The sequence below is a fragment of the Amblyomma mixtum genome, chromosome 1 (assembly GCF_055824585.1).
Source record: "Amblyomma mixtum isolate Tamu chromosome 1, ASM5582458v1, whole genome shotgun sequence".
Classification (NCBI taxonomy): domain Eukaryota; kingdom Metazoa; phylum Arthropoda; class Arachnida; order Ixodida; family Ixodidae; genus Amblyomma; species Amblyomma mixtum.
The window spans coordinates 95,133,955-95,156,049 of record NC_143012.1 but is presented as its reverse complement, the minus strand read 5'-3'; the positions used below and the strand labels follow the sequence as shown (position 1 = coordinate 95,156,049).

Sequence of the window (22,095 nt, the reverse complement as noted above, 5' to 3'; positions counted from 1 at the left end):
GCAAGTCATGCTTAACTATCATTAACCGCCATCAATAGTTAGACGTTTATAGACGTTTCGTAGACATTCTGTCGAACATTCAGAGGGTTCCATCACTTGACAGGTGAGTGACAGGACATGATGCATGGCATTAGAACAATGGTAAAGACCAATTAGCCTAATTATTCTTTCTAGTCAGACCACATGAATAAATAAAACCGAGTAAGAAATTGGTCCAGATCGGTAATCGAACCAGGGTCTCCAGAATGCGAGACGAGCACAATAACCACTCCGCCATGCCGGCTCGGTGGTTTGGAATGAACAAAGGCGCGTCTAGCTAATACGACGTCTTCGTTCACTCCCATCTTAATCCCTTCCCTTACGGCGAGGTTCAGGTGTCCACCGAGATACGCGAGAGAGATACATTTCCTTTCCCCAATAAACGATATGCGAAATGCGCAGCGCCATCTCTCGGCGCTCCGAGAACTAAGTCCTCCATGTTGGCACGGTACAGAAAACGAAACCGCTGCCCAGCGTTGGGTTAAAACGGCTGCGCTTCGTTTGAAAAGTAAAATGCCGATGCAGTGTTGCGCTACCCTATCCACTGTGAAAAGACGCTACGATGCGTGCCAAAACTAGGTGCGTTCCAGCTTTTCGCTTTTCTATATTTTTTACTCCGTCCCAACGTATTAGTAACACAAAACGCCATGCGAGGTATCGTGTCAGCACGCGGATCACTGCGCAGCTTTCGCTTTCTGCGCTGATTTTTGACAAATCTCTCGAGGTGATTTGCGTTTAAATTAAGATAGGGACCACAGCCTTTGTTGTCTCTGATCAAAATTAGAAGCCGATTTCGTGCATTTATCAACTCTTCGGTCGGGCGTGAATATATATAGACGCATACTTGAACAGCGTTATAGAGAAGGTAATTTTTTTGACCGGACTAATCGCTATTGCCGTGGCGAAATAAGTTCACTCGAGGAACCATATGCCGATTACTGCTTAGTTTGCTACGTGTTCAGTTAAGTTTTTCCCGTGTTCAATTAGTTTTAGAAGGGCGAGCAAACTCTCTGGACCATACGCATATGTTATGCGCGTTAAGGAGTCTTTGTAAAGCAATACACCCTACGTATAAAAACTGAGGAGCGAATGCTTTACGAGGGGGTACCCAGAAGAAACCGGACTTATTTTTGTTTGAACTTATTTGCTCACATTTTAAGCACTGACCTTCAATCCCCTTCAAAGTATTCCCCACTTGCAATGATTCCCCACTTGCAATGATGGAAAAACCAGTCACCCGACCGCCACAAATCTGGCCGCTTCCACCGCACACTGTTGCCCAATCTTTTCAAAACATCCAAGTAGAAAGCCTGGCTAACTGTCTGACCCTGCGGAACAAATTCTCAATGGACGACTCCTCTCACGTCGAAAACACAAATCAGCATTGTTTTGAGGTTTGGCTTCACCTGACGAGCTTTCTTGAGGCGAGGTGAATTTGAAGTTTTCCATTGGCATGATTGTTGCTTGGATTCAGGATTCGATTCAGGAACACTTGAGTTGTCCCCATAGCATCGTCCTTGTACGTCTTTCTTAATATTTCAAGAGTTTCCATTCTACTTTTTCCGAGCAAAAATCAGAATTTCACCGGCGCACGCTGTTCACGAAAATCAGCCATTGCAAAAACGACGTTCACACAAAACAGTCGTCACTCTAAAACTCTTCCTAAACTAGTCTGACCTCCTTCAACGACGGCACTCGGCTTACTGACTCTGGAATGTTCGTTCTATGCTCTCCTAGTGGCAAAACGCGGTACCACAGAAGCTTTGCCGACCCAAAAATTTAGTCCGGTTTCTTTTGGGTACCCCCTCGTATTTCTTGAGGATTCCTATACCTTCGATATCTGCAGCGACGAAAATCTAAAAAAAAGAAGCGAATAATATAGCTACTTTATTATGAAGGAGGGACACATTTCTAAGCTAGAAAGTACGTGCAACAGTGTTCTGAAAACGCTTCAGGCCATCAGATTTTATTATCGTTGTGGCAAGCTCCAACAGCTTGCTTCGCAACAAAGCCATTTGTCCAAGTTTGGGAGTAAGCTAATTAAGCTCCGGAAGCAACCGAACATGCTAATTTCGCCCCTGCACACACAGCTTGACCAGCGTATCGAGTCCGTGCATGCACCTACAGCTGTAGCATCTTTCTCGAATCAAGCCGCCGCGGTGGCTCAGTGCTTATCTGAAAAAAAAAAAAAAAAGCTGCGTCTTTGCTTACAATATTTTGAATTATGTGTGCATGCCTACTTTCCTCTTGTTAATTTCGACTGACTGCGTCTTAAGCAGGACGCGGTTTCAACGAATTGTGGCGAAAATCAACCGACGCCGGGCTCTGAAACGGTGACGTTGAAAACCGCGGATGCGCATTGCACATTACAGTAAAGGAATCGAATTACGCAGCTGGTCGAGGGTCTTGTGTGATTACACTGCAATGCACGAAGCTCCTGGCGTCGGCGCGAACGAAAGTTCGCACTGTCACAGAAGTTTCTCAACACACGTGCGCACTCATCGCAAAATAACCGCTCGCTACCCTACCAGATGAATTCGCGTCCACCTGGGAATATAGCCATGATAATGCGTGATGCTTGAACTGGTGCTTTAATGCGAGAATTAAAACGACAACAGCACACGGTCACGGTTCGACTTTCCAATCCACTTTCGAGTGCCGATTATTGCGATCATTAGCGGCAAGACTTCAAGCGAAGCTGAGGACGCGGTAGGAGTAAGCTGGCGCTTACTGAAAGCACCTACATTTGGTCAAAGATCAGCTGTGAAAACAACGCAGCAGCTGAAGCTTGCCTGTTGAAATTCCACTCGCAAGAAGAAAGTACGCATAGCAAACGATGCACCAGCTCGACGAGCTCGACCGAGCCAAGATGGAAACCGGAAGTTGTTGGCGCGGTGTTGCCAGACCGCCAAGCAATTTCGCATATCGTCTATTGCCGTCGAGCAAGGCGTAGAGCCGAACGGGCGATGGCCGAACGGGCCATTCGGCTCTACGCCTTGCTCGATGGCGTTCTATGGACTCCCTGGCAGCGTTGCAAGACGCTGTCGCGTTCCACTCTTAGAGGCGAAGCTGAACATCTTAACCACACATCAGTGAAACAAGCAGCAACACCGCGCTAAAGGCTTTCGCCTCACAGCACCTTAGGTCAACAAAGCACCCCCCTGAATTTTTTCTTCCAGTCACATCTTACAGATCTCCTTCTGCACGTGGCAGCGATTGTGGCTCAGCTAGAGCCAGTGGGCAGGCCCGCGCACTTTCCTTTCCAGCCTTCCTTCAGTTGCAACAGTCCTCGTCGACAAAATGTTAAGTCAGTGTTCCAGGCTTTCGGAAGACAGCTGTGAGACATTAGGAACGAACCTGGCGTTTATTGCTCCATTAGAACAGAATGGCGGCTCGTGCGCATATGCCCCATGCTTAGCTCGCACGCTCAGTTTCTTGTGGTTTTGATCATGGGAGATCAATAAAAGCAGAATAAAAAAACTACCACATGCCGCTGATGAGCTCCGAACCCACGTCCTCTGAATTACGCGTCCGGTGCTCTAAGGAGGTCGTCGTTTTCGATCCCATCGGCGGCATGCGATTGTTTCAAGGCGAGAGCCTGTAATGCCTCATCGTTGTCGACAGAAGGTTGTCAGCAGATGTGTCACGCTTTTCTTGTCAGACCGGAAGAAAAAAATCTTCGTGCACGATATGATCGGACCACCATCCTTCCGTTCCGCAGCCGAGCGTGCTAGTGGCTACGCTACTTCCAGCCAACTTTTTTTTTCTTTATTGCCTTCAAAGGCGTGGGAATACAGTGCATTATAACATATGTGACTATTTACATGGCTACAGCTATCGTCGCTTCCAGAGATTATTCCAACTTCTTCAGTTGGGATAGATTCTGGAAAAAGGATACAACTTCTTCAACGCATATGTAGTTCTCCTTGTCTATAGGACGCTGGAGAGTGTCTGCAGAAAAACGTCGAATCAGACGGATGCCTCCCAAACACCCACCAGTGTCTCCGGCATTTAAGATTCGCAAACAATTGTGTACTTAATTAACATCTTTACCACACATCATTCTGGGCGTTTACATGAGCCCGACAAAAGTCGGGTTAAGCAGGCTGTCGGGCCGAGAACCGGTTGTCGGGCTCATGTATACGCTAGGGGGTCGAGGAAAGGGACCGTCGAGTCGAGCTGGGCCAGCCCGACTGCAGGGGGTGGGTTGGCTCTGCCCGACCCGGCTGGAAGGAGCATGTATACGCTGCCGCATAGGCTTAGCGCCTCCTCTCCGGTCTGGCTGGCGCTGTGCAGGAACTCGGAGCACTCGGCGCGCGCGCTTTCTTAAAGGGACTATGAAACAAATTTATTGACATTACGTAAAGATAGGCAATCCATCACTCGTCACTCCAGCGCAAGAATTTTTGAGCTAGCATCAATAACAACGAAGTTATAGGCGATTAAAAATCACGCTCCTCCTCTCCCCCCTCAACTCGTACGCGCGGGGTACCATAAAAAAATAAAGAAAACAGCTCCGGGACTGGGCTCCGCCCATGAACACGTCATTCGCTGACGTTCGGTTTACGACTTCCGGTTGTCCCACTCCCGAGGAGCAGCGTGTGTCGGCAGCGTCTCTCCGGTCTCTGCGCTTTCTTGGCTCCCGAACTCGCGACAGAAAGAGGCGGCAGAGGTAAATTAAAACCATATGCGCGAAGGCAATGCCCTCGCTCGCGCTTGCCCGAGGGGGTCGCGCGGCCGCTCGAGCAGACGATGTTCACCGCTACCGGAAGTGTGCCCGTGACGTCGAAGCTGCCGCGGCTCTAGCGAATGACAGCGTGTGGTGGCCTGGCGACGTCATGGGACTAGTGACGTCTGTTTTCCCGATTTTGGTTTCAGAATTGCTCCCTACGAAGACACCAAGCGGCCCGCGAATTTTAAAAAACACGATTTTTAAAAATTCATAATAAATTGCCGGCTCAGTTCCGAAGATTCATACTTGGTGTCAATGCTTCTGAGCATCACTTCTAACATTTACAAGCGGCTTTTAATTCTTTTCATGGTCCCTTTAACGGCCTGTGCATGAGGGGCAGTTGCTATCTATCGCTGCAACTGTCCGGGGGCTGGTTCGGTTACTTTGCACATATTACTGAACGGCTGCTCCGAGTACTGAAGAAGAACTTGACGACCATATCTTATGCAGCCACTGCTATCGGCACGCAAAGCAGGGAACTAGTAGATGGATCTCAAAACATTGAAGTCGGCATGCAATGATGGCGCATAGTATTAGCGAATAGGGCTGTATCATTTGCGTCTAGCAGGAATAAAAGTGAGGCAAGATATTACAGGGCGAAGCCACGATTAGGAAAACATTTATTTTCATCTTCAGGGCTGGCACAGTCTCTGTTGATACTTGGAAATGTATGAATAAAATAATAGCACTTGCCGTTTGAAAACATTCGAAGTATCTGTGCCATCTGTTCTCACTGCGTGAAACACACCAGATCAGAAAGATCCTTTGCTCTTTGGAACTCCGATATCGTTTCACATACTTAGAAGGACTGAAAACAATAACAGGCGCTGCTTGTAGTGACCTATACAACATTGTTGTGCGGCTCGCAGTTCAAGGGATGTCAGTTACAGCCTTAAATGCTTTCGCGTTGGCTTGTGGATGAAACCAGACGGCTTGTCATTTTGGTTTGTCAATTTCTTTGTGTAGTTGACGAGAAGAATTCGGAGAAACTTCCCAGAAATGAGGTGTGTTAAGCATTTGGTGTGGCTTCTGTCAACCCATTCCGGGCAGCATAGGATGGGTGAATCTTCTAGATGTGGTTCAACGATTAGTTACAAGACTTCGAGAATTTCGATCGTGGGAGATACCTGACCGCCTTTTCAAAAAAAAAAACGTCGGAATCACTAGAAACCCCGGCTTTGGATAGTGGTTTTCACCATGCTTTGTTCTCTCGGCGCCTGCTCAGGCCGTATGAAGAGAGCGACAAAGCGCGCGCGTCGAGACCGGCCGCGTCGAGACCGGCCGTGCTGGGAGATTTTTTTTTCCGGCAGCGGAGACACCCATTAGAAATCAAAGCGAGCCGCTGCCGGCCTCGAAGACAGCGCGCACGTGAACGGGCGAACCAACCGGCCAGAAAGAGCAGCAGCGGGAAAGGGAACTTTTCGTCTGGGCACCTTTCCTCCTCTAGCATGCGTGTAGTTTGCGTGCTCGACGCTAGGGGTAGCGACGGTCTCTGCCCGACAGAAAACCGGTTCATGTAAACGCGGTAGGGTCGGGCTGGTCAGCCCGACATCTGGCGCACCCCGACCCGACCCGCAACGTTGGGCTCCATGTATACATGGTTTTAGTTTCGATACATGGGCGCCGCCATTTTTCCCGACCCTAGCGCCGTCTAGTGCCGACGCCATTTTGGACTGATAAACGCTGCCGTCGCTCTACCGTCGCTGCAGGTGTGTGAGATACTCGCGGAGCAACGAATTGTTTACTCATCGATATCCGCTCGCTGCACGCCTTTGGAGTATTCATTGATTGCATCTGCGTGGGTGATATGGCGCTAGCGACCGCAAGTGCCCGCAGCAATCGACAAGGAGCCGACGATCAGGCATCGACGGAGCCAACAATCAGCATCGGTAAGTGTTGTGCTCCCAGTTCACGTGTGTAGTTTTTGTAGCCGGTTTTCTTAATAGTAAATGTGACACGCCGTACGCTGACAACGAAAGTGGCAAATGCGATCCAAGAGCTAGGGTTCAGAAACCGAAAACATCATTTAAAATGGACTAAATTCGTTCGTAAACTGACGCTCGAGCGACTACAGCGAGCCGAAACTGCTGCCACTCATTGCTATGTCGGCGTTTGCTGTTGTACGCGCGTTGAAACGGATGAAATTCAGTCGCTTCTGCTGCTTGCGTCTTGAGTGCTCCCGCTACGAGCGAATTTATTGAGAGTAGGCCGCCGCGGTGGCTCGGTGTAACGCTATGGTGCTCGGATGCAGACCTGAAAGACTCGGACTCGATCCCGGCCGCGGCGGTCGAATTTCGATGGATGCGAAATTCTAGAGGCTCGTGTACTGTGTGATGTCAGTGCACGTTGTAGAACCCCAGGTGGTCGAAATTTCCGGAGCCCTTCACTACGGCGTCGCTCATAGCCCGAGTCGTTTTGAGACGTTAATTTTATTGAAAACTACTTGCCTTCTCAGCTACTGCGCCGTTGCCAGCACCAATCGTTTGAAGACCAATGTAGTTTGAATTAACTAAAATCAGAGGTTGATTGATACGCCAAAGGTATGTTATTACAACGTAAAAAAGAAACCAAGCTGCTGAGTCAGTGTTGCGCTTTAGAATCTAAGGCAAAGGCACTGCTGGAGTCGTCGTAACATTTGCTATGTGTAGTGTGCGCATTGTAGCTGATCAAGCTGTTTATATTGCATTTGATGTGCCGAAAACGAAATCATGTATACCATGTATGGCAGACAGCAGGGCTAGTTGCTAGTTGTTGCATGTGCTGGATGTGAAGGGCCCTAAAGAAACAAGCCAGAAGACTCATAGCTTGCATGCATGCCGTACTGTGCATATTTTCCTATTTTTATGTTCTGTGAATGTCCCTTTTTATTGCAACAAACTGCGGGAAAAAATATAATGACTAAAGAAACGATGACACAGAGTGGGCAAATGCTGGCCTGTGTCGTCATTTCTTCGGTGTTTTTTTTCTCGCTCTTTGGTGAAATGGATTTTTAACAAGTCACCCTACTATTACTCCTTTTTCTTTCAGATGGCGGCACCTACGTGCACCCCATGCTGATGACTCAGTGGATAGACGACATGAAGCTCTGGCCAGATTTGTCAAGTGCACATATTGTGTGTTATTTACTGAAGACAAAAGCTTGTGACCTCAAGCAAGCTGAAGCATACAAGAGCCTAGACTCTTACAATTATGTGCAGAGTGGCTGGGTAGGCCAAGTATTGTGCCACAAGATGAACCAGGATATCGTGTGTCTCAAGGCAGAGGTGCGGCCCTCTCAGGCCATTAACAAGGCACCGTGGAAAGCTTGGGCCTGCATCAGGAAAAGCGGACAAGTGCTGACTGCTGGCTGCAACTGCATGGCAGGCAAGGCACGTGTATGCAGCCATGTGGGTGCACTTCTATGGAAGGCGGAGATTGCTGTACAGCGCGGCCTGACAGGGAGCTCATGCACAGATGAGGCGGCAGCCTGGAACAGAGGCACAAAAAGGAATGTGGAGCCTGCCCTCATTGATGACATTGGGTTCAAGCTTCAATGCACTGCCGAGCATCTTGACAGCACAAAAAAGCCATGACCAACACGCAAGATAAAACATTTTGGCAGCAGAAAGGATCTCTTAGAGTATGTAAACAAGTCTCCTTTCCGGGACCTGTTCAACATACCTGGTAGGTACCCAGGTGGAGCATTCTGCTGAGCTGGCCCATTGTCGCCTCAAAAAACTGAAATGTTAGCTTGTGTTAATAGAATTGCATGCTGATACCCACTGACGCAACTTGATGTGAAGTATTGTTCAGTACGGAATTACACGTGAAAATAACATCTTGAATACATAATCAAGCAATGTAGATGTTCAGGTAACATAGTTTTATTGTGTCATGCAGGCACCCTCCTTGAAGCTACATTACATGCTACAAGGAGGAAGATGGAGGACCAGCGGGCCACCCAGACAAATGGAGACACCCTGTCTCAGGAGATTGAACGTCCAGCAGAAAAGGTAAAACAACAGTAATTTACAGGCTTTTACTTGAGCTGTATCTGGCCCATGTGGGAAAAAGGATGTGAGGGAAATTCAGTTTAGTTTTAGCTGTCAAAAAAGTAAGGGCATAACAATACTGAAAAAGAGTTGTAAAGTGCATTATTGCCAATAGTTCGAGAGAGTTACAGTGCACAGGTAAGCTTGCTTCATATTTTGCGGTATGGTGATTAACAAGTTGACTCAGTCATGCTAAATGACTAGCTGCAAAGTAGTTGCCAATACTGCAGTGGCTGCAGAAAATTTGTAGCTTCTGTGAACATTGCCTGTGTTTCTTGCTGGAAAGTTGCAAAACATGCTACAGGTGGTTAGCAGCAGCACGAAATGTAGCAACCACTTCTGAGCCGAGTTTAGCTTAGCTGCTTCTTAGCAAAGCCACACAGGCGCTCTTTATTTTGAACAAGTGATTGGCAAGCAACCTCAGTATTTGTGTTCCTTTCTGTAATTTCTTGCATGTTTAAAACTGTTTTCTTCCCTTTCACACTGAGGTTTATTCAAGGTGATTTGTTTGTCTGTTTAGGTTGCCCCAGCATCAGCCTCTGCTGGGACTGTAGAAGATTTGCCGGAGCGCCAGGTTTCAGAATTTGAAATAACCCTGGGAAGACCTCTTTGTCACCTCAACCTGGCTGACATGATCAAAGCCGGAAAAGAAAATCAGCCGGAAGTGCTTTCAAAGCTAAAAATCACAATGGCCACCTCCTTGAATATTGAAGCAGCTACAAAAAAACAAAGAGAATGCACTGCCTGGTCTCTTCATCGTAAAGGCAGAATAACTGCTTCTATATTCAAGGACGTGTGCCGATCAAAGCAGCTTAATTGTTCATCATTGCTGGCTAAAATATTCAATACTGCAACAATTAACAGTCCGGCCATCCGGTATGGCATAGAGTTTGAAGAGCTGGCAAAGGCTCGTGCACTTGCTGCCTTTAAAACACAGCACATAAATGGCAGGCTAGATGACTGCGGCTTGATGATACTGCCAAAATATCCGTATCTTGGCTGCAGTCCAGATGGGTCATTTCATTGTGACTGCCATCCTCCAGCGCTGCTCGAGGTCAAGTGTCTGTACACACTCCGTGATGTGCAGCCAGATGATTTGGTGAGAGCAGGGCAAGCAAAGGCAGACTTTTGCTTGGATGCCACAGGATCATTGAAGGTTACGCACAAGTACTACTACCAGGTTCAAGCACAACTGCACTTGAACCTGGTGGGCAGCACTATGTGCTACCTGTACTTGCACGTAGACAAGGGAGGGATGATGATTACAGTAGAGAAGGAAGAGGCCTTTATGGACACTCACGTAAATGCCCTAGAAAGTTTCTTCACAAAAATAGTGCTGCCTCGGCTGTGATTGGAGCTTGGCTAGTTATGCAGCACATGGTGATGGCAGTAGGGAATTGCCAGTCTACAAGTAAACAATTGAAGGTATCTTGCGTATGATGTGCTTGGTCATGTATTCTCACACCTCAAAGTTGAATGTTTTACTTTGAATACAAGTCAGACAACTGCAATATATCTGCTGTAGTTAAGCGTTTATTCTTCACACTTCTTTTTGATTAGAGGACCTTTCAAGTTGCATAGCCCAGCACATACAAAGACAATTCTGTTTATATGTTTTTTGGACTTAATCGCCAGTGCGTGCTTGAAGATCCTATAAGTCTTTATACGATTTATGGCCCTTTCAACATGTATTCGGACTGATGCGATTCTCCTAGTCATTGTGACATCTTCTTCTGACAGTTGAGTCTTTCCTAAAAGTGAAAAGAATGCTTTTGAGTACTCTAGAACAAGAGCAGCCATGCTGTACTGTAGTGAAAAACGCTCACCTCTGGTGAAGGCTGGTGTATTCATATTTATGCCTTGTGCTGCCAGGTGAGGTTCTAGCTTGAAGCCTCTGTCTGCCAGAATGTTATCACCTGGAAGAAGGTAGTCCTCTATGCCACATGTTCTAACGATGTACTTGTCCGAGGCCCTGCCACCATACACGTCGGACACGTACATTATTAGGCCGTTGGGAGCTATTACTGTAAGAAATTTTACAGTATTTGACCCCTTGTAAGGACTGTAGCTTTGTGCTCTTGCGAGAAGCTTTTTAGGTCTTTGCAGTTGAGCCTCAGTGCAATCGAAGATGCACGTTGTTTGACCGTGGCCACTCTTCACGAAGCTTCGGGGCATGCTGTCATACACAGCTGTCCGTGGCAACCAAACGACAACGTCTTCCATTATTTTTTCCAGGTTGCAAAGCATTTTTGCAAATATTTTAGATACGCTTGCTACTGATACCTCGAACCTTCTTGCAAGGTCTGCGCAGAGGAGGCCGAGTCTGAGCCTCATTAGAGTCAGGAGCAGTTGTTCTTCGAGGCTTAAAACACTTGATACTTCTGCTTCCATTTCTTTTAGCTTCGAAACGAGGCTGCTAAAAACTTGAACAGGGATCCCTGTGTAAAAAAGTATGTCTTGTGGCGTGAGGTATTGGGAGTGAGTAAATCGCAATGCAGGAGAAGTGTTTGAGTGATGTGTGACTGCGTATGTGTGATCTGTTGGTGTCTGCTCCCACTGTGTGTAGCTGTCCTTTGTCTCAACCTGCAATGAAAAACATTAAGTCAAAATCACATTCTCAAAGCCATTTTTCCAAAAAAGCAGTACCTTCTTTCTATGGGGAATTAACATATCATTTTCTTGGTCAACCACCTGTTTTCAGAGAAGCAAAATAATAAAATACAGTGTGATGCCTCCTGAATGCGGGGAAGTTCAATAAACATACGTGCATGCACACTTACGTCATCTTCACATGAAGGCAGCATGCCAGCAGAAGCATCATCAACCTTTTATGGGAGAAAAGCAACAGTGAGCTTCCTTTCATCTGCAAGCAGCTAGGAAAAAAATGCGAGCTTACATTCAGTTCAGTGCTTAGAAGTGTGCCACTTGAAACATTTTGATGAAAAGGAAGAACCTCCTAAGGAAAAAGCAAAACAGTGAATCCAGGCTTCTAATTTGCAGTATGCTGGCAGGCCCAGTGTTTGTAAGGACACTTACATCCAATGCATTTCTAACAGGCAGGCCAAGGCTGGCATTTTCAGTGCATAACGCAGCAACCTGTCAGCCAAGATAAACAAAACTTGTCAGTGGACTTAGCTTAAGGCTTTCATCAGTGCATACTTACGTGTGGCTCACTGTTCGTACAGATAGTACTCGAGGCACTTAGTGTTTCAGTCACCTGGGAAGAAATAACACACAACTTGACAAACTTTTAAAGGCATATGATCACACACATTTCCATTGCAGATAGGAGCAGGACTGCAAGAATCTTCCATGCAAAATTCAGCCTGCCGAAACACGTACAACGCAGTTTTGAGCTTGACTAGACACTGTAGTGTATCAAGGTTATTGAGCAGCATGCATGCTTACGTTTTGCTCAGATATCAAGTGCAAATGTGCTGCAGTGTCCTCGCTGTTGGAGGACATCTGTAAAAGGGCAATGCAACAAGAGTGAGATAGCATAATATGGTTGCATGTGAATACAACAAGCACACCCTGCACTTGCACATACATTACTACTGGAGGCCACGCCGGATGTCAGGTGCTCAGTGCCAGCAGCTTCCTGAAAATAAAAATTGGGTATGAGGGAAAGATAGGCACAGTAACTACCTTAATCTTGGTTGGCACCTGCACCGTGCTGAGAAAGGAGTGAAAGAAGGGAGAGAGGAACAGCTTGCTAACTTACAAAAGGCAAGAACAATGAGCCTGCTTTATGAGCATGTAGCATGCCAGCAAGCTAGAATGCAGTACATGTATGGAAAAATCACCAAAATTAGAATGTTAATGTTTGCGTGCAAAGAGCGGGAGGCTTTGGTGTGATTTATGTGACCAAGCTTTATTAACTCAAGATGTTTATCTAGGTAACACAGCCTAATTTGCAACAAGGATATCTGTCCTATCTTTTTCTCCATGTTTTGCACTCTAGATACAATTCTTTACAGGGCCGTTGCAGTGGCTGAGTAGTTATGGTGCTCGGATACTGACCCGAAAGGGATGGGTTCAATCCTGGCCTCGGAGGTCGCATTTCGATGGAGGCGAAATGCTGGAGGTGTGTGTACTGTGCGATGCTGGCGTACATTAAAGAACCACAGGTGGTCGAATTTATCCAGAGAACTCCGCTATAGCGTCCCTCATAGCCTGAGCCGTTTTGCAACACTAAACACCATAAAACCAAACAATTCTTACATTATGTGGAGGCGTTTGCTGCGCTGTGTCGCATGCTTTATTTTGAGCATCACTGGTCATGTGTTGTTTCTGAAATGGAAATAAAGCTCATTTGAGTCACAAAGTTTTCATCTGCATGCTTCATATGCTGACCTTCCGTTTCGCTGCTGGTGGATTTCCATCATCGCGCATTAGACGCCTGCGTCCGTGGATCACCTGAAAACACATGAAAACATTGTCATAAGCGATCCATAAAAGGCAAGCTTTCAGTCAACAGGCATTGGCAAAGTCAAGCAGTCACGGGCATGCATTAGTGCAAAAGCCCTCGCAATAACAACCAAAGAAAAATTTACTGTGTACCATCAAAATACATATCCCCTAAGGGATCACACAAACAGAACCAAACAATGCTGAGCCATGTACAACAATGGTACAACAGTGCAGGGGGGGGGGGGGGGGGGGGCTACTTGTGCTTCCTCTGCAACATTAGCACCAAGTAAAGGCATCCTTCTGGGCCCTTTAAATAAATCTTGGGGGGGGTGGGGGGGGGGCAGGGCAAAATAAAGGGGCGGGGGTACATATGACAGTCGAGATGGGTTTTCTCTGAACCCGTTTGAAAACTAGGGCACGGTCTCACACACTTCACTCCAAGATAAATTTGCGGGAGGGGCCTAGCACGAGCGGCATCTCGAGCCTACCCTCCCTCACAACACAGAAGTGCGTGTGCCAGAGTCGCAGGAACCGCGCCTAGCCATCTGTTTGTAGCCGGTCAGGCAGATACTGCCAGATGACGAGACGAAGGCTCTGCAAAGTTGGCGCCAAGATGCAGCTTAAGAAATAAACTGCTGGTAATGTGATAATGTGAACGATCAGTCCCACGCTCAGACACTTCTTGATGTTGTAGAAATGGTTAACATTTAACATGCTACTATCTATCTCATTTGTGCATTAGTCTAAGCACCGACAACATCGATTTACCGCGGAAAATAGCAAAGCAATTGTGGGAACCTAGCGCGTACCTTTCGTTCGTATCCTAGGCTGAGCATAGGCAGCGGGTTCCTTTCCGTCCGCTTCCCATCCACGAAGTGAACCGAGCATACGCGTGAGCTCGGTTTTGGCACAAAGCTTTTCCTGTTTACCAGTGCTGTCCACTGTCGATTCAAGTCCGGGTCGGCAGGAAAACGGTGTAACATAAACATATCGCAGCCGCACTGAGACTTCGGCGTGGCATGCTGTGCGCAGACGCTGTTGGCAATGTTTTTTCGTTTACGCTGCGTATTGCCGCAGCCCACGACCGCGCAGTGCTGGCCAGATGAAGTTGGTGTTGCGTACGACATTTTACCATTCACCACAAGACAGAAAACACGTATTTCACCACAGTAAACAAACGGACGACCGGCAGAACGTTGTTCCGCGCGCCGGATTATCAGTCCAGGGGAGGATGGCAACAGTGGGGCGTCGCGCGTACGCAGGTGTTCGAGAGTATTCCTCTCTCTCCCGTCTGCTCCCCGGAAAATGGTGTATACACCATTTTACGAGGAGCGGGCAGGAGAGGGAGAAATACTCTCAAACACGTGCGCTGCGCGACACCCCACTGTTGCCGTCCTCCCCTGGGCTGATAATCCGGCGCGCGGAGCAACGGCCGCGGCTGCTTAGCTACCGGTCAAGCGCGTCTTTGGGTCTGTACAACAAAAACAGCAATGTTGTACGAAACACCAACGTCTTCTAGACATCATTGTTTTATTGTCAGTTGCGGAAATAGTCGACGAAAGTAGAAAAAAACAAACGCCGCCAGTATGTACGCGCACCATGTTATGTGAAGGTCTCAGCACGTCTGCGGTGTCCATTTATTCACCGCTTTTCCGCCGGTCCCGAGTTTCATTGGCAGTGGGCGTAGTTGTGGAACAAAAAATACTTGCGCCAACAAAAAGCTTAAACGTTAGCGCACTTTGTGAACGAAATGCAGACAGAAACAAACCCACTGCCTGTGCCTAATATCGGGCGCGGAACGAAGCGCAGCGCCTGGGTTACCAAACTATAATCTGTGCACAATTTTAAGAGATCAAGTATTTGGACGGCCTTGGCAGGGTTCTTTTAATTCAGCAGTACTTTATGTGAGGACTTCACAAATGTGGCCACAACTTCGTTTCGCCGTCCCACATGATCGTCAATATCGGGAGGCTGTGGGGATCGCCACCTGAAAAAAATAAACATGTCGTTAGTGCAAAAATACTAATTTAATTTGCACAGTATGGCATGAATAGAAGCGGCGACATGAACTTTTACCCAACTGCAAAGTGGGGAAAAATGCAGCCATGGCAACGTAAGATGAAAAATACACGGCATGCACAGGACGGTAATAAACTCTGCCACGCATTGTAATAAATTATTCGACTGAAATCGCATCGAATGCACTGTAAAAAAAAATCCACACTATGCATAACCGTGCCAGAGATACAACAAACGCAGCGACTTGAGCAGTGCCCCGACCCGATTGAGATTGGAATTCTCAACACAGGTGCGGCGATTCTGTCTGTCAGTAAGTGGTAATAGCGTTCCATTAGCGTACCAACCTATCAGATCGTGTAATTGCACATTTTCTGGTATTCGTGCACCAGTGAGTACTGGCGGGAGCGGAGGTGAGAACGCGAATTGCTTTCAGTCAACTGGCTTGTATCGCTCGTAGTACGAACAGCCCTATACGCAAGCGGCAGGAGGGGCCGAATTTCAATTTCATCGCGCGTATCTCCGCAAACAAACATTCTAATCATCAGAAGTGGATTCGTTTCGGTCATGTACTCGCTGTTTCCAAAATGTTCAGTTTGTAAACGGGGTACTCTGTCGCAAGCTAAGCATCTAAACTGTCACACTCGCCATGTCCAAGCAGGCAGCGAAAGCGTTCATGAAAAACTGCGCTCCACGAAAAACTAGATATTCATTGCTCTTTGCGATCTTGTGTTTCAACACATTTTGCTTTCGTTTTTCTAACATGCAACACCGTGCCGCATTCGCCCTACAGGCAACCGGCGACAAAAAAGCACGCGTGAACTGCGAGCATGGCACTCACCGATGCTGATCGCTCGCTGCGTCGAGGAATGGTCGCCTGCTCCCAGTTGGTTAATGCAGGTGCTAATGGCATCGCACACACGAGGATGGACACGAGGCGAACGCCTACCAAAAATTTCTAGGCTTGGCAGGAATAAAACGGGCGAATGACACTTCCAGAGATCGCACGCTGCTTCGTCTGCAGCCCATCGGCTGCAAATTATCAGTCCAAGATGGCGTCGGCGGTAGGCGGCGCTCGAGTAAAACAAACATGGCGGCGCCCAGGTATCGAAACTAAAATCATGTATACGAGGCTATTGACACAAGCCGCACCACCGCGCTAAAGGCTTCCGCCTCCCCGCACTTTAGTTCAACAAAGTGCCCCCCTGAATTTCTTTTCGTCTGCTTTTATTGATCCCCCCATTGATGAAAACCCCAAATTAAAAAAAAAGATATCCGCTATGCTCCTCAGAAAAAGCCGCGCAAAAAGACATAGAAGAAGACGAGACGACAAGGACGTGCGCTGAACTTACAACAGCTTTTATTGTGAAAGTATTCACTCTTATAAACATTCTGCACAGACGTGGCTATTTTTCACGCATGCGCAAATAGGTCAGCTCTTTTTGAGACAGGGTTATAGAGGCGGTGCTGACGCAGCTTTCCGCCAGACTACGTAGCTGTTCAGAATCTACGTTTAATGCGCCGAAGGCGTAGTATGCCAAGTTCCCTTAAGTTGTGGAAAAACGTATGTAGGGAAAACTGGGCGATGAGTGAACGAAAGGTTACGAGAGCATGCCAGGAGCGTCAAAAATGCGTGCGAGAGAAAAGATTTTGAAGGTTTCCTCGTAATTCATTGTCTTACTTGCGAGGATTGTTCGCCTGCACTTGATAAGACCTCGGTAATCAGAAAGAACAAAGAATGCATCACAAGAGAAATCGTAGAATCTGAACAGATATGTAGTCAATAGGAGGGCTCTGTCAGCACCGCCTCTATCAGCCATTCCCAAAAAGAGCTTACCTATTTGCACATGCGTGAAAAATAGCCACGTCTGTGCAGAATGTTTATAAGAGCGAATACTTTCACAATGAAGGCTGTTGTAAGTTCAGTGCCCGTCCTCGTCGTCTCGTCTTTTTCCACATCTTTTTGCGCGGCTTTTTTTGAGGAGCATAGCGGATGTCTTCTTTTTAATTTGTGGTTTTTATCAATGGGAGATCATTAAAAGCAAAAGAAAAAAACAATCACATACCGCCGATGGGATCCAAACCCCCGACTTCCTTAAATTATATGCCGCCGATGGGATCCAAACCGACGACCTCCTTAGAGCACCGTACGCGTAATTCTTCGGACGTGAGTTCGGATCCCACCAGCAGCATGCGTTTATTTTTTTCTTCTGCTTTTATTGATCTTCCATTGATGAAAACCACAATTTAAAAAAAAAAGATCCCTAGTGCTCCTTGGTTTCTGTGGCTGTTGGCTTCTTTCGTGCGTATAACGAGCTCCTCATTTTCCTTTTCTTGTCTGCTTAACAGTGGTATTTGGATGGCCTTGCGTTCCGATTCATGGCGATGTCAAGCTCACGGCGTTTTGCAGCTACTTCGTCTTGCAAAAAACTGCGCAGCACGTGGCATATATGCACGCCTGCACTTGTTCAGCGAAGGAAAGCTGTATAGCTTTCCCTTGTAGCCGTTTGGCTGCGCTTGGGCCGATGCTAATGAGTAATTGCTCTCTTATTACAAATTTTCTGCATCTCCGGGCTTCCCTCCGGCATATTGTATATATGCACTATAGTCGGCTGCATTTGACTCTGCTCTGAAGCTCCATTCATATTCATGACCGCCGCCCAGAATTCCTCAGTGACAAGGAAATAGTTCTTCGAAAAAACTTTCCTTGTGCCCTAAGCGAAGCAAAAAGACCACCACAACACGAAAATAAACCACACGAATTTTTATTCCTCTGTACTCGTTTGTTACAGTCGGGGATCAAAATGATGATCTTGTGCACTGCGCCGACTTGGCTGGCCGAGTTTCCTAGGACCTTACAGCTTTCCTAGGGGACGTGAGCTGTTGTTGACAGCTGTTATTTTTATGTTGCCCTCCGTTCTAATACGGTGTCTAACTCAATCTGCGCCAGCTAGAAGCTCACTCTCAATCTGGTTCCCGCATTGTCGCTACCTTTTGCCCCCCCCCCCCCCCCCCCCCAGTAATTCAGCGTCATTTCTACAGCTCGTCAATTTCCACATGCCGCTGGGCATGTTTTGCATATAAAAAAAGGAAACGAAGCTTCAGGGCAAGTGCATACAAGGCTCAGCCGGTCTGACCACCTTTAGGCAGGATTCAACAAGCATGCATTTTTGACATTTTTGTTTGCGATGAAGAGAAAAAGGATTGTGCTCTTGAACCTGCAAGAACATATGCCGGCCTTACATCGTAAAGAACAAAATTTGTCCAAAATCGAGCTGACGAACATATTGAATAAGCATGCGTGTTCGATCACAAATCAGAACTGATAGCTTTTCTGTGTGTCATGTGTAAGTGAATAAATTTTAATTCTGGAAGTTTGGCTCATTGACCTTGGCGGTTGGATGGAGGCGGCAGAAACATTGTTGCGCTCGTTTTCGGCACACGCTTGTAGTTGTTGACTGACCCTAAAGAAATGATTCTCTAGAAGGGAACATAAAAAGAAGGGAAAAAAACAGCAGTTTCTTGCTGACACTTGTATGTACTTTAGGCACATCAGATTAGGCTGTGGCATAGGAAAGGATTCCCGCGTAAAAAGAACGGAGCTGGTGGATAGTTAAGTGTAGGAATGGGATTGGGAAATTTGCTTGGTTACGTTCGCCACACCGCACAGAAGAAACGGTTAGATATCTGCCTCCTGTGGGAAATGTCGCTTGGCCGTTGATGACGGTGGTTACGTCGCGTGTGGTACCTATGCATGTTCCAGGCACATGAAGACAACAACAGGTCAACATTATTCTTTTATGGCGCCTTTCACCGATATAGATGGTACACAATGTCACAAAATCTAACACGCGCACGCACGCACACACACAGAGACATGCACTTTCGATTTGCCGGGCAAATATGCGTTGCGTAGGTCACATCGAGCACGTGCGAATGCGAAATAAATGTCCCGGAAAAAGTCGTCGCTCAAAAGGCAATTTGTCTGCGCCAGAAAAGAGGTATAGGTCCAATAGCGGAACAGAGATATTGGTAGAAAGAAAGCGAGAACGCAAGGCCGCTTTAGGGGCGGGGAGGTGGAGAGGAGGTTGGAGGAAGGGGGGACAGTCAGGAGGAATGAAAAATGGGCCGCTCAGGCCACAAAATCTGTTTCGCTTAAGGCGGCAGAAATGACGCCGATTTGCTCGAAAAAAGGCGCGACGCCGCACGCGTCGCATACGTCAGCGACTCAACGAACCGACTCGGCACCGCCTTCATACATATGTGCGTGTTGACGCACCGAGGCCACTTTCGACGTGACTCGGAGAAAAGACATTCGCGGGGTCCCCAAGCGACCTCTAGCTTTCAAATTTTCCCTACTCCCCGATTCCCCTATGTATACGTCCCTCTCCCTCTGACTCTTCCCCGCACTCTTTCCCTGCATTGGCAATCTAGAGAAACCGCTTCCAGAGCACAACCTGCACCTCAAATCATCTTGACTTCCTCTCAGAAGCGTTTTTCGCTTACGCCGGCGCGTAGCGGAAAACGCCTATTTTCCCCCGCTTACTGCAGCCTAGGGAACGAAAGCGGGGCGGAAAATCCGGGAAAGGGAAAAAGCAAAAGCATAGACGGCAGCGGTAAGATGTAAGACACCGCGCTCGCGTCTGCACCCAATAGCGACCACACCGCGCAAACCGCGAACCGACGACGGCTGGCGAGGGGCGGCACGCAAACGTAGCGAAACATCGTTCCGCAAACCCACCGCGAACGCTCCCGGACTTTAATTATGAGGCCGTGTTTCAAACGCGCCCGCGAGTCTGCCGCATACGTGCAAGCTAGCGACGCGCCAGCGGGCGTCTTTCGAGAGGAAAAGCAGGCAAGAAGGCAGACCCAAAAAAAAAACAACGAGGGGAAGCGAAAGCAACGGCGCGAAGATTTCCTTCCGCGTTATTAAATCCCGCAGGCGGCGCCACCGTTGACGGGCGCGGCCCGCACATGGCGACCGCCGTGCCCCCTAGCGGAGGACGGCTACATCTGACGGCGCTGCAGTGGCATGTTGCGTTCGCGCTGCTGTCGACACGAGAAACTTGAACAGCCAGCCAGCTATAGGCGGCTTTGCGTTATGAAGGACTCTTCTTCTTTGCAAGACCTTTCCTTTCCCTCGCACATTCTTCCTCTATCCACTTCCCCTCAGCCTCCGCAACCCGTGCCGGCTTTCGCACGCCCGTGTGTCGATGGCGCGGCTTAGGCCTCATGAATTTCAACGTTTTTCGCGCAATCTGTTTAGAAGCGTCGCCCCGGCGTGTCAGCTTGGAGGAGGATGGACGGTCGGTGAATAAATTTCTTGGAGAGCCAGAGGACGCTGTTGTCGCGGATTTAGCTTTATATATTTATGTGTATATATCCTTGAGTGTGTTTTTTGAAAGCGAGCGCCGACGTGGGAATTTCGTTGGGCTGCCAATCAACCAGCGACAAGCAGTCGTGACGAAAGCGGCTTGTCCCTGTCATTGCCCTTCATTTCGTCACTACAGAACTAGTATTAAGGTATATGACTGATTTCAGCGGAATAAACGAGTGTGATGTGTTGCAATTGATAGGTTTACCTTGCTTTGCCCAGATCTTTGGCAATGACGTTGATATTGGATTATCATACTGAGATAAAATCGCCGTCTTTATTATCCCGGCAAGCCCCAAAGCATGGCCGTAACACACTTTTTGTGTTTGTGCCGTCTAGCGCTGATTCATCTTAAAGGGAAACTGCATAGGTTTCAGAAATCAACGAGCTTAAGAGGGTCGAATGTATGAAACCTGTAGGCAAAACATGCGAAGTCTTTTTGGGCTAGCACTTGAAATAGTGAAGTAATCGCCGATTAAAATCCGGACACCCTTCAAGCTTCTCCGCAGCACACAACACCAAGTGGGGATGGGGGGGGGGGGGGGGGGGGGGGGGGGGGGGCTCATGATGACATCGCCGAAGGTATCGGTACATTTCCAACGCACAACGCCTGCTTTGAAGGAAAAAAACCAACGCCACCGAAGGCGAACCCTGCCGAGAGTTGTTTGGCAGCGTCTATTGAATCAGGGCAGGGTGTATCTGACGACAACGGTAATTTGAAATCATACCTTCCGTGACGTCATGCTGAATTTTCCTACACTCCTCCGGAGTATTGAGGAGAAGCGGAAAATTAAATCGTCGATTACGTCACTATTTTAAATGCTGGTGCAAAAACACTTGCCATGCTTTACCTACAGCCTATATAGATTTGAATCCTTGAGTGTCGCGAAATTCTCAAAAAAAGTGCTGCAGTTGCCCTTTCAGAAATCCAAAAGCTCGAGAAAACTGCGTTCTATGACACCCTTGATAGCGTGCAGTTGTTTGCCATGCCAGTCGTTATCCGTTTCTTGTTATGTACGGGAAAAAATATGCACCGATGCAAATTTTTTTCCGCCAAAATGGACTGAAAGGTACAGTGAACTGAAATTGACACTTCTGTGACAATTCCAGTTATTGAAGATTGGGTTCTCGCTCATGCGCCTAGAGAATGAAAAGGTACCTCCGCGAGTACATAAAATAGCCTGAACACGAAAACTGTGCGAGCTTCCATGTAATGCGGCGAGTAGGTAAGTGATGGCCGTCTCGGGTGAGTGGTGATTATCAGGAAAGGAATACTTAGCCTGGGGAGAGAGAGAGTGTCAGGTGGGCAAATTACTCTTGGCGCCGACAAAATTTGGCTTCTTAGTTACGTGCACTGGAGGGGTTGCTTTTCCTGCATGCATTCGAAAGCGCATATATTTTCGTACGATGCCGCCAAATTTTGTCGAGCCACAGAGGCGAGGGTTACCGCGTTCTCGAAATTCTAAAAACTGATATGGCTATTACTAACG

At 47.6% G+C, this 22,095-nt stretch overlaps 2 protein-coding genes and 1 pseudogene across 7 annotated transcripts; 2 read left to right on the top strand and 1 right to left on the bottom strand.

Annotated features, from left to right (window-relative positions):
- Window positions 1-6,379: 6,379 nt before the first annotated feature.
- Window positions 6,380-14,524, bottom strand: LOC149367255 (uncharacterized). 5 transcript variants are annotated; one of them, XM_089554789.1, is made up of 12 exons: window positions 14,025-14,524; window positions 13,159-13,221; window positions 13,027-13,095; window positions 12,353-12,403; window positions 12,211-12,267; window positions 11,966-12,019; window positions 11,839-11,898; window positions 11,699-11,758; window positions 11,583-11,627; window positions 11,449-11,493; window positions 10,629-11,385; window positions 6,380-10,553 (listed from the first exon to the last, which is right to left on the bottom strand). In XM_089554789.1, exons 1-12 carry the CDS (start codon window positions 14,340-14,342, stop codon window positions 10,336-10,338), a joined length of 1,797 nt encoding a protein of 598 aa, XP_089410915.1. In that variant the 5' UTR covers window positions 14,343-14,524; the 3' UTR covers window positions 6,380-10,335. The 5 variants fall into 5 exon arrangements, with proteins under 5 accessions (XP_089410915.1, XP_089410912.1, XP_089410921.1 ...); XM_089554786.1 differs by having other exon boundaries at window positions 6,380-11,385; XM_089554808.1 differs by lacking the exon at window positions 6,380-10,553 and having other exon boundaries at window positions 11,249-11,493.
- LOC149367256 (uncharacterized) lies at window positions 7,697-13,237 on the top strand (annotated as a pseudogene). Its single transcript, XR_016284597.1, has 3 exons — window positions 7,697-8,434; window positions 8,651-8,763; window positions 12,783-13,237. The product of XR_016284597.1 is annotated as an uncharacterized LOC149367256 (transcript).
- Window positions 9,132-10,168, top strand: LOC149367257 (uncharacterized). Its single transcript, XM_089554824.1, has one exon. It carries the CDS (start codon window positions 9,434-9,436, stop codon window positions 10,151-10,153), a length of 720 nt encoding a protein of 239 aa, XP_089410950.1. The 5' UTR covers window positions 9,132-9,433; the 3' UTR covers window positions 10,154-10,168.
- Window positions 14,525-22,095: the final 7,571 nt, after the last annotated feature.